This window comes from Hippichthys cyanospilos, chromosome 18, assembly GCF_059441005.1.
Source record: "Hippichthys cyanospilos isolate Australia breed blue-spotted pipefish chromosome 18, RoL_Hcya_1.0, whole genome shotgun sequence".
In the NCBI taxonomy this organism is placed as follows: domain Eukaryota; kingdom Metazoa; phylum Chordata; class Actinopteri; order Syngnathiformes; family Syngnathidae; genus Hippichthys; species Hippichthys cyanospilos.
The window spans coordinates 5,675,305-5,694,771 of NC_142386.1; the positions used below are offsets into that span (position 1 = coordinate 5,675,305).

The 19,467-nt window shown below is 39.0% G+C and overlaps 1 protein-coding gene across 3 annotated transcripts in view; it reads right to left on the minus strand.

The window, feature by feature from the left end:
• Positions 1-19,467, minus strand: part of LOC148408637 (cell adhesion molecule 2-like) — a 168,898-nt gene that overhangs the window by 40,903 nt on the left and 108,528 nt on the right. For 2 of the 3 annotated variants that reach the window (XM_088441539.1, XM_088441537.1), the window contains exons 2-3: positions 12,158-12,184; positions 1,850-1,999 (exon numbers count right to left, since the gene is read on the minus strand). In XM_088441539.1, the coding sequence (XP_088297665.1) occupies positions 1,850-1,999; positions 12,158-12,184 (177 nt within the window). The remainder of the gene's footprint in view (positions 1-1,849; positions 2,000-12,157; positions 12,185-19,467) is intronic. The other variant, XM_088441538.1, reaches the window with a different exon arrangement.

A 19,467-nucleotide genomic window follows, 5' to 3' on the forward strand; every position in this document is an offset into this window, starting at 1 on the left:
CACTTTGGAAGCACTCAGCATCTCAGCCAGCCCATCAGCATGTGCATGTGAAATGCCACGTCGGGCAAGACAAACCACCCCTTCAGCGCACACAAACGCACGCCAGGCAACCCCCGAAAAAAAAAAAAAAAAAAAAAAACTCGTGCAATTTCAGGGTCTCAGTAGTCGCTCTGCTGATAATAGAAGAGTCTTCGGGTGCTTTTTCATTTCCAATCTGCCGCTGCTCCGCATCGGAAATGCCAGGGAATACTACCCCCGAGCCCGACCCCCCCGGTGCGATATGGAATAACCCGCAGAGCGCATCAACTGTTGAATTTGATGTTCGGGGCGGCTTTTTACGGCCGCTCTGACGGAACCGCTCGGAAATTTGCTTGTGCGTGCGGTCGCTGGGACAGAAAAAAAAAAAAAAAAGTGCAGACGTACACACGCGCGCAGACAAGCGAGCCGGTGGGCACAGCGAAGGGATAATGGAAGAAGCGTAAATCCCATACGTGCTTAATCCGGACACTTACAAGAGAGTCTGATTCATACTCTATTACACTCCGCTAATGGTGCCCGGAGACACGGCGGCGCGTAATCAGGCAGCGGTCTTGAACCTGCAAAATAACATCCGTGATTTCTCTTTACGGGGACTTAAGTGAAGAGGGCGTAAAAGGTCAGAAATAAACCTTTTGTACATTATAGCTATTCAAACAGCGGCGCCTTTGTACCTCGCCCACTTTGTGTTTCTATGCATAAAAATGACTTGTTGCGTTCAGGTTAATTTGGGGTTTTGAAGACTGTACCGTGCGACTGTGTCGGCGTTGGACACTAATGGATGAGCACACTTTGAGTGAGGACAAACTTGAGTGGGCGAATGAGGCTCATTCGTTCGTTTGCAGCTTTTGAGAAACGCATGACGGTCAACAAATGAATAAAGGATGTGTGTGGGGGTTCTACACGTGCGCTGGAATTTTAATGCATAATGCTGATTATATATTGCACATAGCAAGGACAAATAGATGAAATTAAACAACTGTACAGTTATTATACCAGTGATTCTCAATTATATTTTGCAAAGTCCACCCCCCCAATAAATAGTCAATTATTGTTTATAAAAATTGGTTACAGGTTAGTCTAAAACAGAAAAAAATAACCTGAAATCAATGAAAGAAAGAAAAAAAAGATGCCTATCCTTACATTATTGCAATAAAATTTCACAGGGCAAAAACAAAGACTTTACTGGGGTCATCTGCGCCCACCTTGGCATCCCCAGTTTTAGGTAGAAGTATACCTAAAATTGTATCCTTTTAAAAATTGACTCAAGGTAAAAGCGTTAAAAAAAAAGCGTTTGTACTGATTAAAGTTCCGTCTGAGCCAGCGGTGCCAAACGTACGGTCTGCGGGCCGGTTCTGTCCCGGAAATGCGTTGAATTCGGCCTGCGAGATGATTTCATAAGGTATCAAAATGAGCTATTCTTTTTTTAATAAATAAAAAACTTGAAATGTTTTGTGATTATTAGTAGTGGTAATGTTTTATGATTAATAGTGATTTTGTGCTTTTACTATTTTGGACAGTAATAAAATATACTAATACATTTTAAGTTGTTTTAAAGTTATAAAAAAAGATGCTAATCCTTATTTTATCACAATTACACTTCAGGTGGCAAAAACAAATCCTTTTCCCTGGGGCATCATCTCGTGCACCCCCAGGGGGTCCGGCCCCACTATTTGAGAAGGACTGGATTAAGCTAAAGCAAATTCGCAAATGTCATTTTATTTTTCTGTTGCATGTACACTCCGATTGGCCATAAATGACTCGAAGCATCTTTTTTTTTCTGGAACTGTTGACTGGCAGATTGCCAACTCACCTTTCTTGTCACCGAAGAAGAGAGTTTGCTGCGCCGGGTTGGACCACTGGAGGGAGGTGTTGTCGTTGTACTCCACGCGACATGTCATGTTGGCCGTCCCGCCCTCCGTCACGGTGACATTTTGAACCAGGGGATGCTGACCGCTGATGCCTGCCGCGCACACAACAGAAGACATCGCACTTGATTAGTCGAATCATTGTACATGTTAACCACAACGTGTTATTTGAACGCTCCGAGGGGTTGGGGGTCTGCTATGAAAACAGCACTTTTTCGAGATGGTGGCGAATGAACGGCGACCCTGAAACCTTGCTACACGGAGAAAAACAAATTAAAAGCTGCTCCACGGGGACCTGTGTGCATGTGTGGGTGGAAACAGTGACACAAGGCAACGCTAGAATTGCAAAGTCAAGCTTTCAGCACCACGGAGAGCTCTGCGGCTTTTCGGCACCGCCGACAGCCCTCACTTGGCTGCACACCTGGAAAATTTGGACTCTGATCAATTTTTTTGGATGAAGCTCGGATTCCAGACCCCCACCTGGGAACTGCGAGGCCACCGTTTGAACCGCTGCTGCACCGCGCTGCCCCAAATGCGTTGCAAAATGATTGCGTCAATCGTCGATGAAATTTCAATTATTTTAAAAAACAATGATTAAAAAGAGAAAAAAAATAACCTCTTAAAAACAAGACGCTTTTTCACATTAAAAGAAAATATGATGTAGTTAATAACCTGTCACGAAATGGACGAAAATGTCGAGCGTTGTTTTCTAAAATGAGAGCTGATGTTTGTAAATGTCTTTTTACAGACAAATAATAAACAGCTAAAACCCAAAACAATTATCAATGAATTTGGTACTGAAGTAGTTGTCCATGCACCACTAGAAAAAACAAAAAAAAAACAAAAAACGTATAATAAATCATTCACTTCCATTTTCAGGAAGTCACTCTATAAAGCAATTTTTACCTCTGATTTGACTTGATTTTTTACCATTCGGCCACAAAAATGAAATCAAATGACTTTTCTACCGGGCAACATTTAAATTTTGTATAACATTTTAAATGTATCCCCCTGAGACACGGCCTATTCATTTGTGTCCACTTTAGTGTGGGCAAATGTTTTTGGTAGCTATCTCTTGACTTATTGGAGCTACCCATCTAAGCCCCTTTGTCCTCTGTAATGGACTCATGACCACTCATGGCTACACAAGTAAGACATTTTAATCGGGCCGGCCGAGAACGAGTTCAAATGAAAGCCACAATAGAAATTGGAATACTTCATACACAGTCAAATGTTTTTATATACTGTAACTATTGGGTTGGCATTGGCTTTATACAAAGTAATTTCCCACTGCGTGTTTTATTAATCTGAGTTTAACTTCTTGAATGGAGCTAGTCCAATAAATGACCCTTTTGCGATCAATGGAAAACTTTCAATTGATGCGATAATTGATTAGTAGTCGATGAAGCGTTGCAGCTCTAATATATGGCGTTGGCGTGTATTCCAAGGGAGGGAACAAGTAAATAAAAATAACCGTAAATCTATCCCTGTTCCCGTCCCCAGAGGATGGGCTTTAAAGGCTGTGTGAATAAAGGCTTAGGTTAGGAAGATTATTCATCCCTGACTTAACGCTCATCTTAACCCCCTCAGGAGAGGATCATAAAGAACAAAAAATAAAACATACATAGGCAAAAGAAATAAGGGATTCATTCGGAAAAACGGCAAACTGAAGGACTCAAAACGCCTCCTTGAATTGGCGGGACAGGTGGGATAAACAAAGGTGCGAGTGTGGCGAGCGGGAGATTGTCGGGAGGAGGTGAAGGCCGAGTCAAAGAGCGCGGGTCATTTCCAGCCTTGATTAAGGCCTCCCAAGGTTAATCATGCACGGAAGAGATAGAGAGGCGAGACCGGGAGGAGGCAAATGGATGGCAGCTTTGGGACGAGAGAAATATGTTTTATTCATGGGGCTTTTGCATGAGGCGTGCTTTGCCCCGTCATTTACCAGCTTCTCGCCGCTGTCCTCGCGCTCTTTATTGCTTCCCTCTTTGCACATCACTTACTTTTGCCTCATTTTTTTCCCCAACTCGCACCGACGGGTTGCCCATACATACACTTGGGCCCAGTGGGATTGATTTTATTGGCCGCAAAGGGATCGCTAATAGTCAAGCTTCTACATTGATGGTTCTAGCAGGTGAGGCTTTGGGAAAGATCTGCATGCTAGGAAAAGCTACACAAATTGCACTCAAGAAAGAGTAGTATGAATTTAAAACAGTGCTTCTCAGTAATATTTTTCACCCCACCAGGAAAGAGAAAATCTTTCGCAGCCCCCCCCCCCCCCCGATTATACCTAAACTGTATTTTTAAGCAATATGAGTTAACTTTTAACAGTAGTTTCAAATATTTTTACAGCGTTTTGTAGAGGTTAAAGCAAAGGTGTCAAACTCAAGGCCCGGGCGCCAGATCCGGCCCGTCACATCATTTTATGTGGCCCGCAAAGTCTGATTCGCTAAAATACCAAACTTGCAAGCTGTCTTCAACTCAAATTCAGAATTCCCAATCTCTGTTTTGAACAGATTTTACCGGCCTCTGATTTTATAATTACCTAAGTGTGTAACGGACTTTCGAACTTATTTGACTTCACAGTCATTTTGGCCCTCTGACAGAAAATGTAATGACAATGTGCCCCACAATAAAAAGAAGAATTTGGCACCCCTGGGCTACAGGTTATTCTAAAACAGAAAAAAATAAAAATGCATGAAATGTCTGAAATAAAAAATAAAAACATGTCCACACTTATTTTATTGCAATTACATTGTCACATGGCAAAGCAAAGCCTTAGGTACCGATTTAATACTTAAGTACCTTGGATTTAATGTCCGTAAGCTTAAAAAACAAACAAAAAAAAAACGTGGAAATACGTCCCTGGCATTGAAGGAGTTAAAGTAATTCTCAGTTATGTTTTTTTTTTTTTCCCCCCCAAAGTCAATGCACAAGGAGGCCCAATGACATCCAGAAAGCCACTTATGTGAAAGGTCCACCAGGGGCCGAGGGGGCCAAAGGGGCCACCATGATGGTTCCATTAGAACAAGTATGTCCTTTGTGTGCCTAATTGACCAGCGGAGGAGCTTCTTTGGTTCTCCCTTCTGGCCACCCAGGCCTGATTTAAATGTATCTCCTGAGGAAAGCAGGCAGCTGCCCTCCCCTGATTTCCATGTCTAAATTTAGATCTTCTCTTCAACAGGGAGCTTTTCCCCTACTTTCTTTTCCAGTTCACACGCTCAATTCCCTCTCTCGCCCCATCCCCGGCTCTGTCGCTCATTTCCTGTCGGAGTTGATCCCGAAGGGTGCCTTTCCACATTCTCTGTCTCTTATTTTCATATCCTTTGCGTTTCTCTTGATCCCCCCCCGTACCGAGCTTGCTCTCCGTTGTTCTCGCAAAGATCATGTGGTGGGAACGGCGAGGGGGGGGTTGACTTTAATTGCCCTCGCCTCTGAATGACATGCCAAGGCTGAAGCAGGTCAACAGCTTCCTCATCTGCATGACATTAAGCAGCGATGCAATAGGGAAATTAGCTTTCCTTCACTTAGTTACAACTCCGTCGTTCCGGCTGGAGCACTCGAGGTTAACATTGTCTCTGATCAAATGGCAAGTGATTTTTTTGCTTGAACCCAACTACGGCTGACTAGATGAGCTGCTAGCACCCATGAACGTCAGTGTCCTCGACCAGAGTGCATACGGACAATTATAAACGGCCGCCGAGCTTTTTAAAGCAACGCTAAAACATCATTCGTTTTCTTTGACTAAAACAAGATGAAAATGCCACCACTTTTGTTTAAAATGTCATAAATTTGCTTTGACGAGAACTACAATGGCTAAAACGAGATCACTTTTGTCGGACTGAATCTTCATTAAAACATCATCAGTTCTCTTAATTTAAGACTAAAATGGTGTTTTCTTTGACTAAAACAATACTAAAATGATCTCACTATTGACAGAATGATACTACATTAAAATGTCAGCGGTTTTCTTTGACTTAAGCTAACTAAAATGCCATCATTATTTTGGACCGAATCTACAATAAAACTCAGTTTTCTTTGACTCAAAAACAATAATTTTTTTTATTGGTTTTCATCAGATAAAACGATTGATACGTCATCTGTTTTCATGAACAAAAACTAGACTAATATGCAAATGTTTTCAACCAAATACACACTAAAGCTTATTGGTTTTCTTTGACTTCAAAAGCAATTAAAGTTTTTATTAGTTTTAATCAAATAAAAGGAATAAAATATCATTCCAAGAACAAAAACTAGATTTAAATGTCAACTTTTTGACTTTTGTGACTCAGAAGCAATTACATTTTTTTTTAGTTTTCTTCAAATACAAGGAATAAAACATTCATTTTTATGAACAAAAACTAGAATAAAATGACTTTTTAGACTAATTCTACACTAATTCTACACTTACTCAGTTTTCAGTTTTCTTTAGACTCAAAAGCAGTCAAATTTTTTGTAAAACGACAAAAATATCAGTTCCCATGAAGAAAACATTAAACTAAAATGACAAGTTTTTGGACTGAATCTACACAAACTCATCAGCTTTCTTTGATTCCAAAGCAATTAAAACTTTGATTAGTTTTCATCAAATAAAAGGAAAAAAAATATCCGTTTTCATGAGCAAAAACTGTACCAAAATCACCATAAAAACAGACTAGAATGCTTCTAGTTGACTCAAACACGACTTGATGAAAAAAGCGATCTAAAACTAATAACAATTCAACGGACGGCTTGACGAAAACTAAAACCAAAAGCAACAGTACCGCTCCCGAAGGGAAGAAAGAAAAGCAAACTAGCGGACAACCAATAGTAATAAGAGAGAATTGAACATGCTTCCGTTCTGTATTGCGCCATGACCTTTCCAGAGAGAATCTTCTAACTTTGCTTATTTAGGCATTCAGCAGGCATTGAAGACGAGGAGAAGTGCAGCCAGACAGACGGACAGCCCGGAGCTGCTGACCTTTATGCCAGGACCGGAGCTCAACTGACTTGTACAACTATGATGTATAACCATGGAAAATTTGATAAAGGCATAGCACCATTTTTTTTTTTTTGGATCGGACCAGTTGCCTTTGAAATTGGTGTAAATGAAAACTCCACTGATCACAAATCTCTTGACAAATTTCCATTCGGTAATCATGATTAGTTTCCGGGATTGAAAAAGGGTCTTGAAATAACCCTGGTATGCATTAGCAAGCGGTAAGCTTGACCTTTTCCACAAAAAGCTCAAATTTCTTATTACACAGTAAAATGAAGTCAGAAGCAGTGTAAGAGTTTGAGATATTGCCAAAAACATTTCTGTGAGTTCTGGCTGACCTTGACCGTGAAACTCTAACAACCAATAGTGCCAAAACTGAACAAACAACATCAATTTAAATTCAAAGGGATGAATGTGGGGTCAAAAAATATGTTGACCGCTAAATCTAATCAGTTCATCCTTGAGAAAAAAAGGACATATGAGTCAATATTGAAGAAATGCACTGAAACGGAAAGAACATAAGGATATCTAAAGATCATCGCGCCTGTGGTTATTCCATCAACAATGCTATGAAAACAAGAGCTGTCAGGTGCATTGGGACGTTTGCTAGAACCGATATTAGGTCACGGAGAAATTTCTTTAAGTATTACCTCAGGAAAAATGGAATTACAATCTCTTTGTTTCGTCCAACTTCTGTCCTATTTTTTCCTCTCGTCTCCCCTTTTGACAAGCGTCACGCCTTCAAATTAATCGGTGATGCCATTACAAGATGGCATCAAGAATGAGACATCGGAAATCACGCAAATAGTTAAATCGCAAGACCAAAGTGACACAAAGAAAAAAAAAAAACGATGGAAAAAGTCAAAGTTGGTGGAGACAGTGTAATGGTCTCGGGCTGCTTTGCTGTTTCAGAGCTTGGACGACTTGCCGTAGTCATTGAGTTATTATGTCTTTTATCAAAACATCCTGCAGACGAAAGCCCAGTCTTCAATTTGTGTCTTTAAAATCTTTTAGTTTGGGTTACGCGGCAAGTGGTTCTGAAACTTTCTTAGTATGATTTTTTTAATCAATGATGCAAACCCTTGCATCTTTTCAATTAAAAAAGAAAAAAAAGAAAGAGTGCTGCACCGCCCATATCTGATTGTTTAAATGTTGAAACTCAATTTTTTTTTTTCTTGTCGTATCTCTAGATGTATTTTATTCGGCAACTCCAGAAGTTTTACTTCCGACCCATCTGACAGAAAATGGCCTCGCAAATGAAAATGCAAAAAAACAAAAACAAAAAAAAACCCAAAAATAAAAGCATATAACGTTTTGCGAAGGAAACACGATTCATGAATGAAATGCTTCATGTTCTAATGGATTTGCTCTTAATTTGAAAAGAAAAAATGCAGTTCCTGGCTTGGGATTGAACACATAAAATTAGATTCGTTGATAGCCTGTTTACATCTCATTCATCCCCTATAGCGGCATCACAAACAGTTGCACCTGTATTAAACAAACATCGGGGTGCAGTATGTTATTTTAACAATGACTTGTGCCATTTTGACAAAACGGGTCAGACTAACAGAGGAGCATTCACAGCCCTTGATAAGGTCAGTCTGTTATGTTCACCCAACCTAAATTGTCAGCAAACACAAACAAAGTCTGTTTTTTCTGCTTTAAAAGATGCAAAATCAAATGACATTTGCATCAATCTATTCTTTGGCGTTGAAATAAGAATAAAAGCAGGTCACACTTCCACAGGCAGGCCCATCTATTGGAAATTGATATAATTTGCCCTTGACTCAGGGAAATCATTTTAAAGGACACAGATATGAAGCAAAGTGGAAGATGTTCAAGGTGATCTCAAGTGTCCTCTTATCCAGGCTCACAGGGATCTCAGTCCTTTTTTTCAGCCAAGGGCATACAATGGATGATTTTAAAATGGCGCCAAATTGGCCTCCATGAATACTGCATACACTGTTGTCTTCCGCAGGGAAAATTTGTAGAAAAGAAACTGACAGCTAAAAGGTAAATGCGAGCAGGAAAATGAGGAAACAAAACAAAACAAAACATTGTTGCTTCTGTCAAAGATTAGAGAAGGCGGCAGGCTTAAATTTATGCAGGTGTTTTTGCATCTTTAGCCTCATTATTAGAAAACATTTCTTTGTGGAAATTGTGTGACGTGGATATAATTATTTTCATTTAAATGATTGTTCGGTTACAAATGAAAAGCGCATCATGCAAAACTGACATTTGCATTCAAAACCGCAGACACGCTCGCTGATACTATAAATGCGAAGGTGTACTCGGAACATTAAGGACCAACGTACGAAATACACACATATACACGTGTATATGCATATATGCATATATATATATATATATATATATATATATATATATATATATATATATATATATATATATATATATATATATATATATATATATATATATGAGTATAATATGTGTATTTATAATAATTTTGCTTCATTTTAACCTAGACTTTGTTCCTCTCAGCACCATCAGTTGTGAGGCCTTCAACGCTGCTTCAGCACACAGTCTGACACTTCCTGCCTTAATTGGATTTGTAAATTAAATGTCATAAAATCATAAGGTCAATGGAATCAGGTATAAAAGGGACTTGGAATTCCAAATTTCTTCTGGAAGCGATACAGAGGAGAAATGATTTCTTTTCATTTTTTGCTTAACGCGCTCTGGGAAATGAGCAGAGGCTCCAGTAATGTTCACAAGGGAAATCAGACTAATCACCATCGCCAACGGAAAACTTGCAGATTGCCTGATTCAACACAACATAGTGCGATTCTTTAATATGTGCTGATATGTTGACAGATACTGCTCATTTAGGAGTGATCTGAAGAAATTTGGTGTACCCCACTGGGGAGACTTTCACTGCAAGATGAGACGTCTCCTCTTTAGAAGAACCTCTCATTTGGATTGGTATTAAAAAAAAGAAAACTCAGCATATAGTAAGAGCCTGCAGTAGCTAGATCGACACTGAAGATCTCTTGTGGCATTTGAATGCAACATTTTAGAGAACCATCATAACATCTTTCGGGGAGGAGTGTAAAATATCTTCTTCAAACGGCAATGGACCGTCGATATAAATTTGTCCGATATGTAGAAAATGCTGTGACCCGAAATGCCCAAGGCTTTGTCCATTAGCAAGACAGCAAAGTGAATTGCACGCCATAAAATAAAAACATATATATATATATATATATATATATATATATATATATATATATGATGACAAAACGTAGTTTTTAAAGCTCGCCCTGAGCTCCTTGATGTAGAATTCCCATCGCCGAGTTTTATTTCGGCACTCGAAAGCAGGCGAGTCTTCAAAACCGTTAGGGGATCCTGGGAGATAAACGAGCTATCTTTTATCATACTAAAACAAAGACTCACATCGTATATCACAAAATATTCTAATGACAAACAAAGCCAAAGGGAGACGTGCGATTGACTTTCAATTCCGCCACATCTGTTCTCCTAATTGAAGCGGGGCGGATTCCTTAAAGAAGGACAGGCAGGTAATTGTCAATGATACCGTATATTTGTCAAATCCTAGGCCCGTGGACTCCGCAAATGGTTTGAATGAATTTGCCAAGCGCACTCCACTCCAGGAGGACCAGAGTGTCAGGAATGATGAAGAGTAATGGGATCAGACGTGAGCTTGCTCTTACAGTACTACCGTTATTGCTGGGGATGATAATGTGATGATGGCAGGAGGAAAAGGAGAAGGTTCTAAGTGTGGAAAACTCTTGACCTGCTCCGAGCACATTGGATTACAATATAGATTCCGAGATTGTACGGAGAAGGTTTTATGGGAACAGATTAGCGGCTCCATTAGAATGCGAGCAAACCTTTTCATTACTTCGCGCAAAAAGACTCTTCTTATCAGTCACGGATTTGGAGAGGACCTATTGTACTTGCGTTAGAAGAAGAGACCTGTACTTATCACTTAGTTGGAAAATTATGAAGTAAAGTCATCCCTATGTAGGCTGTACAGAAAATAGGATGAAAAATTACTCAGAAATCAGTTTTTCCAGATTGGGAAAACAGAAACATCGTGTGGGGATTCATTTGCAAGGAAACAAAGCACTCCTCGGTTTCTTGCACACTTATCAAAACTTTGAACATTTCCAACAGGAAATTATATTTAGCTTTGTATTGTTTGCAATTTTTGCAGCTTTTTTCTATCATTGACCGGGGACAAATAACTGAGAATACCATGTCACTTTATTTGGCATTTTTCAATTAGAAAATAGTTCACACGAGACAGAGTTTACTGGTAGTATGTTGACGAACTGAACGTTACATATCTTCAACAAACCCTGTGGGGAAAAGTCCAAGTTCAAACTAGGGCTGGGCAATAACTAGAATACATTCAATTCATTTGTCTTTTCAAAATCGAGGACATGGAAATGAGCTATATTGCCAAATTGAGGTTTTGCAGAGTGCTGGATGGCTTTGCACAAGGTTTTTTTTTTTTTATAAATGCTATGTCTATGTGCTATTGCTATATGAACAATTTGCATAGAAATTTTTTGATATAACTTTCCTTGTATATATATATATATATATATATATATATATATATATATATATATATATATATATATATATATATATATATATATATATATATATATATATATATATATATATAACTGTATTTATTAGTCAAAATACATATTTGAATTACTTGCGTTTGGCCAGTCCAATGCCTCTCTACTTGTGTCAGTAATTGCTGAACGTAGTAATGAAATTCAAGCTATTGTTACTTCACATTGTTTTCGAAACATATATGCACAACATTTGCCAGTTAAGCAGGAAAAAAAAGATGGAGAGAACCATGCAATGTACCGACAGCTCCGGTAAACCAGAATTTGAATCCTTTATTCCTCTTAAAATTCTGACTCATGGTTTAATGGATTCAATTATTACATGGAGAAAAAAAAAAAAAAAAAAAAAAAAGAATGGATGTCACCTTTCACCGGCAAACCAATATGCGTACTGAAATATGGGAAAGTATAGGTCGGAGATTTGGGAACCGTCTACAACAGAAACTCAATATCCTCTTGAGATGCAGCTTATTTATTTGTGTCCAGTACGGTGGACATTTGTTTTGAGTGTATGTCTTTTTTGAGCGAAAGGACATTCTGGCTGAGTCTCAGGAGGATATATGCATACCATTTCTAAGTCACAAAAATGAACTGGAATCCTAATGCTAAATGGAGCTAAACTAAACATGAACCCTACTCACCTCTGACTTTGCCTTTGGAAGCCATCACTGGTGTCCACAAGAAGATAAAAAAAGGGGGAGGGGGGGATTTGAACAGACAGCGAAAGTAAGAAGAGAAAAAAAATAACAGAAGAAAAAGGGACAAAGACAGAAAACATGATTAGACAACTGTTGGGACAACAGCATGTCTCGAAATGAGGTGCATGAAAGGATTTATTCAAATTTCCTCAGAAAGGAGTTTCATCTCCAATCATGTGGGCTCTGCTGTTATTGATGAGTCAGCGCTACGTGTCATCCGAGCAATCCGTGCAAACCGCGCCGAAGGTTCACTCCCGCTGGTGACTGACAGCTGTGTTATCGATGGCGAAAGGCCCACACTGTCCTCCGAGAAGAAATAAGTTATGGCGTGAGGCAGACTGACGAGCTTTCGCTTTCAGTCAAGTACCTTAAACAAGTCCCACGCATTTCTGCATTGAAACAAATAAACAAACAAACAAAAAAAAAAGACTTCAGCGTTGCACCATCCGTGTCTATTTGATTAACCTTTGGAACTGCAGTTGTAGTGGTATCTCTGTGTGTATTTTTTCACAAATCCCTCTTAAAAATTGAAGTTTTACACGTGTAATTTTGGACGATTTATGGATTTATTGGAAAGGGATAGGGTGAAAAAAAGAAAGAATGTCACTGTTGGTGCAGTGTGAAGTAAACAGTAAAAATCGTTGTATAATGGTGGATTCAAATGAGCAGATTGATTTTGCGCCCTTCATTTGTATCTTTGAAATCCATAGAAAGTAGGGCTGCAATATTAATCGAGTTTTAATCGCAATCACCATATTGGCTGCTATGATTATTTAAGGTGAGCCTCTGCGATATTAACATTTGAAAAAGGTGGCTACCATACATGTCAAATCAAGCACTTTGTCATCCTACCACCAGGGGGCAATGTTACCCACATGCTTGCATGTCAAAAACCTCTGCTTTTCTCACCCTAATATATTATTTACCAGTGTGAAATGGCATTGAGTTTCTCACCTGATTCCTATTACATACAGTGCCAGCTGTCTATTGTGACACATTTTAAAAAATCCGAAATGATGGAAAATGACATTTTGACTGCTAATTGATTGAATTTTTTTCTCAAAAGTAAATAATGTGCTTGCTTCTAAGTAGGCTTCATTTTTTTTCATTATGTTTGCACTCAGCAAAAAAGTTAACAGTGTTGCCCAGTGTGCCAAATATTTGCCATGTCTTGGGTGAATTTCCTTTAATTATTATTTAGTTTATATATATTTGTTTATTATCATTATTTGTAAGATCAAACCTTGAAGCCTTGTTTATATACTGCTTGTTTAAGAAAAGGACGTTTGACCAAACATGACGAATAATCGTGATTTCAATATTGACCAAAATAATCCTTATTATTTTGCACATAATCGTGCAGCCTGATAGAAAGGAAAAGTAACAAAGACATCATTCATAATTGACACAAAAAAAGCAGATTTTTTTTTTTTTTTTTTTGGGGGGGGGGATTACAATGAGAAGGCAAGGGCTGATGGACACGTAAAATGCAAGAAGGCTTACTTGCAGTTGTATCTGGGAGCATTACAGTTACTAAGCAACACGGCAGCACAAGAGTTCCACAAATCCCAAGTAGCTGATATTGTAGACAATTTTCATTTGGCTCTCTCGCAGTCATCCATTTTCACATGCCATGTGCAGATTGATTGTAATGGCCGCCTATTACAAGTTTGACATGCTCCTGATTGGGCGCAAAACACTACAGTTAGCAAATTTGGCTGGAAAGGAGTCAGTCTTTGGCTCGTGCCAGCCTTCGGCTCCTACAGCCGCAACATTATTTGTCAGTCTACTACATCGGTTAGAAAGATGTCTGGAGAACCCAAAATGGAAAACAATCAACTGAAAACCAGTAACTGGGCAAACTTATCGTGCCTCGTTGTGCTGTGTGATTTGGTGAGGTGTTTTTTTCCGCTGAATTCGGATTCCACAAGCAAAATATTTATCAGAATGCGGACTTTTGAGGGCCTGTAGTATACATTTTTTTTACTTGATTTCAACTTGAATAACCTAATTCTGAAAATATATATATATATATATATATATATATATATATATATATATATATATATATATATATATATATATATATATATATATATCCATTTTCACGAAAACAGCCTTATGTTGGTGAAAATTGAGATGATACTTTTTTTTTCTAGACTTAATTCCCTTTGACTATGTGTGTAGTGGTATCTTTAGGCCTATTTTACTAAGCAACTCCGGAATATAGATTGATTGTGTGAGATAATCTGTTTTGTTGTGGGTCACCTGCAGGAAAAAAAAAGTGTCTCTGATGACACATCTTTATGAAACTGCATAAAGAGCCTGCAAAAGGCATATGAGCTTTCCAATGGAGTCACTATTCGATGACTTTAGGTTCCAATTAATTAGCTCTTAGTTTGAAAAGAGAGCTGTACGGTTCCTCTCAGTGCATTAATAAGCATTAAATTAGATTTGCTGACACCTGAGGGAAGTCCCTTAAACTTTCACGTATTTCCTGAAGTGTAATCCCATATTTGCGAGGCACTACATCACTGCATCGACATGAACAGAATGCAAACTTGCAATCAAATGCGGTCACCGTGTCTAAAGGTGAAGACTGAGAGCAAACAAAATGTGCATGTTTTTTTGAGAGCAGGTGGAGCGAGTGAGTGTCTGGTGTCACAACCGTGATGCTCAGACTTGTGAGCAGCTTGTTTTCGCTCTCCGTGCGTCAGCAGGGGAGCTGTCATAAATAAACTGTGTGATACTTTATACAGACGCCACCTGCTGTGACTCATATCCACGTACACAAGGCACTGCGGTGATCACAGCGTACCCCAAGGGTAAAGGTCCCCTGGGAGGCCCGATGTTCATCTGACAGTCTTGGCACAAGTGCCTTTTTTTTTCTCAGCTTTTTTTTTTTTTTTACAGCCTCAATTTTGCCCTGTTCCTCTGGATTTTCTTACAATGAGGCAAATTTGCCCTGCAGTCAGATATTGGTGTGACAAAGAAAGGACAGTAACGCCGGTTATTACATCTCAGCAGACAGTTTCGAACGATGCCTCCCGAGGATGGAAAGCATTTTGAGATGACATCAGAAAAGTCTCTGCATGCCGTGCCACCATCCTCTGGCTATCGCATGACATCATTGCTCCATTAATGCTACTCTGTTTGAATGCTTGTGGAGGAAACCAAAAAAAAACAAAGCAAAAGTGTGTTTTATAGGTGAAACAAGCGAGTAATTTGAGTATCTCGGTTCAAAATAATGCTCAAGGCATTTTTTCAGCCTACCCAATTATTTATCATAGACTGTCTGGAAGAGGTCAAGCTAACTGCAGAAACAAGTATTCATGCTTTGTGCTGCTGTGAGATTAGAAAGGAAACTTCAAAATAAACCTTACCTTTCCAAATAACTTATAGACAATAACGTGTGCAAGCGTGTTGCGGCACGATTGCTGCCTTGACTCAAGACTGACCTGGTGATAAATGTCCCAAGGTTAGCGGCTAGCAGCATTAGCGACTGTCCAAAGAGAATGTTGAGCAGCCGTCGGGTTACTCTTCAAAGGCAATGACTCAACTGACAGCTGCTGTTCCTACTGATCGCGTTTAGAAATGTTTCATTTTGCCCAACCAATATCGCCACTGTGGTGTCGATGTCCTTTCGGTTCATAACCAAATGGGCAGATGTGTGTCTACAATCTTACTAATGTTTTGAGAGAGTAAAACTGCTGCTGAGCAGTTCAACTCTTTCAGTGCCATGGATGAGATCTCATTTTTTTAAATAGTAATAACAATGAAAGAATACAATTCTCGTCCAATATGCTTTTTTATGGAGTGTAGCTGACACCCTTGATTAATGCTTACCTAATCTGAAGCCAATAGAGCACTGCAGTGAGAACTGGGTGGCAGTGTTTACACCCTTACAACACAGATATTAGCTACGTGCAATTAAAAGTAAGGAATAATCACATAGACATCCTGATCATTTGAATTCGTATGTCGGGGAAAAAAATCTTGAAAAGATGCAGGAGAAGCGGCCCTGGAGGACCGAATTTGGACAACCCAGCCTTACGCCATATCATATGGTTGACATGACTCACTAAAATGGCGCTGATACGTCATCGGCGTAAGTGAAACATTTAAAAACAAAAAGCTATCATTAGCTTACTCTATTGCTGCTCTCAGTCACCTGGAGGAAAATTGGGCCACGCTAACGAAGACATGCTGGGAGGTAGATACAGAGATGACTCATCTGCTCTGTCACTGTGGTTTTTACAGACTTTCAAAGTACTATTTTTAAGGTGGATAGCGGGATAGAAGCCAGTCAGACAGGCGCATTAATGTCGCTCTACATTCATGCAATAACACCATCAATGCTTATCTCAAAACATTCAGAAAAGGTTTCGGGACAGAAAGGATCACGGCTGCACTGCTGCATTTTGACAAATTGGTCTCGACCAGGTGCAATTAGTGAAGAGTGGCTGCAAGGTGTCAGGATGGAGAGCTATCTTTAGGATAGTCACATCTGTGTTTCCTGCTGCTTGATACACCGGCAGCTTTGCAAACCAGCATTCCGCCAGCATCGCTCGACTATTTGGCTTTGCAATACATTGTAATTTTCAGTGATGTACCTCCTGTGAAATATCTTTTCAGCCAAGTACTCCTTAACCAGTGCAAAACATTTTGGGGTTAAAAAAAAATAAAACAAAAAATAAGAAAAAAAACATAAAGCGTCCTGTTTTGGGATTACAATAGAGAACTATTGTCAAAAATAAATTATTAACTTAATTAACAATAAATATTTGTCCTAAAAAAATAATCAAAATAAAGTGTCAGACTTTTTCTCAAAAAGGAATAATTATAAACAAATATGTGTCCGCTGAAAGATATTCAACTTAAAGTCTTTTTTTAGGATCATAATAGAAATGTGTTTACAAAAAGAAATCATTAACTTGACAGGTAACGAGAGGCGGCACATCACAAGTTGGGTCCAACCATTCTAGTATGGGGGAGAATCTGGATTTTTACAATCATGAAATCAATCAACTGAAAATAACATATGTTTAAGGAACTTATATTTTCCTGAAACAATTCATTCAATAATTATTTTTAAAGAATTATTCCATGTTTATTTTTAAAATCTCAAGTACCCCCATCTGAGAACCACTACCGTAATACATTCATGCACACGACGGTTAAAAAGTTAAACGGGGCTAATATATGCAGCGTCACATTTCCAACGAGTCATTCATAAACTCGTGATGACTTTATTTCTCGTTAGTCTTACGAGAGCTCGGAATAAACGCTGGGAAATGTGTCTTATTTAGCCCGGTTTACGCTAACGGCTGCAATTCATCTCGGGGCAATAAAGACCATAGTAAACAGTGTTAATAGATGGAATCAAGCTTGCTTAACGCAGCTTATTGCCAACATACTGCCTACTTTATTAAATCTGTCTACTGCATCATTGTTCCCCACACACACCAGGGGGGTACACATCTGTTTGTCCTGTCGCTTAATATATTGTCATTTTCCCTCCTTAAAATAATTAGCGCGCGCGTAGGTGAGCTGTGTTTGTCGACGGACATGTGTGTTAGCATCTGTAGTGATGCGCAGGCGATGACGCTGTGAATGACGTGTGAATAACCACACGCAATCTGGCTTTTCTAGTTATACGCCTTTGAAATCAGCGATTCTCAAATGGGGGTGCAAGTATCCTTGTGTGTACATGAAGGCACTAGAGGGGGGTACGTGAGACTTAAACAGGGTTTTAGTAACTAACAGCAAAGCTAATATTCGATGCCGTGGCAGGAAGAGTACTTTTTTTTTCTAATTAAGAGCAAAATAACTGAAACAAGAGGTAAAATATTGCTCAATTGTGGTAGAGTGACTCCTTCATGAAACGTTATAAAACATATTAGAAGCGAACAGAAAATACGAGCAATTGCCTAAAAAGGCCTGAAGAGGGAGGCAAAACAACATTTGCGTTGTTGCGTTATCAACAGTTGTTGATAACTTAAAGCGGGAAAAACGCTGCAAAGAGGAAATGAAAATACGTCATATTCCACTTCTTAACGTGAAAAAAATGCAAGCCAGGGACGCCGTACCCTTTAAAACTACAAATGCAGCTCCAAAAAAAAACGACTAAGACAGCAAAGCATTCTAAATGGAAGCAAGTGATATGTCTTTTTTTCCCTCAACCAAAGTTGCCATGTTTTGAAACAGTTTTGAAGGTTTCATTGCCTCATTTGTGAGCATTTCTCTACATACAGAGCGCACTTGGTGCTTGTCACCTGTGGTGATAAAAGCGTTAAGACCGTTGATATCACCTCCTATTGCAGCTTTCCTTTTCTCACAAGGTAGGCGCTTCTTGTTATGTCTCATTATTTGGCCTTTACTCCTTCCCAAAGCGCTAGCTGGAGACGTTTGTGTTTTACTTATTTTTTGCTTGCGCGTGGCCTTTTTACCTCGTAGATCACGCCACTGAAGAGGTTTTTGATTTTCCCAATAAAACATATTCCGATGACCAATAAAGTATTTTTTCCTTCTTTTTTGTTCAGTCCTCTATCCCAAATCCTGCAACAGTGGTTGTCACCTTTGTTTCATTCCAGAAGATAAATCATGTAAAATGATGTGTTGAATCCCGGAACATCTGCCAGAAAATTGTGTCACTAACGACTATTGTAAAAGCTAAAAAAATAAATGCATATTCACAATGTCACAATGATACAATTTAGCAATAAGGTGCATCATTTACCAATTATTTTGCTCTCGATTTGAAAAGAAAAATGTCCATTTTATATCACTGCAGTAAAAATCTCACACCTTTCCTTTAGAGAACCACTGCGATACATGAATAGTGATACGTTAAGGTGTAAAAAAGTCCAATCTGTTGATTTTGAAGAAAAGCTCCAATCCAATAGGTGCATTATGTGCATTGTGACAGTAATACTGTACACTGACTTGATTATAGTTCTTGAATCATTACTTAGTAAAGTCACCTGTTAAGCAGACAAGCAAATTGCTTCTTCTGGAGGGAGAATTGCAAGTACATAACATTTGTCTTTGTAATGTGCCATTTATTTCTTTGGCTGGTTGGAAAAGTAATTCAACACAATTCCCCTATGCCGAGACTGCAGGAAAATCTCACCACAGGGGAGGGAGGAAGACCACGTGAGATCTGTTATAATCATTCAAACCTGAGAGCTCGCTACGAGATCATTTTTGACAGCTGGCATTTGAAAGTGCATTTCATGGGGTCCTTCTGATGT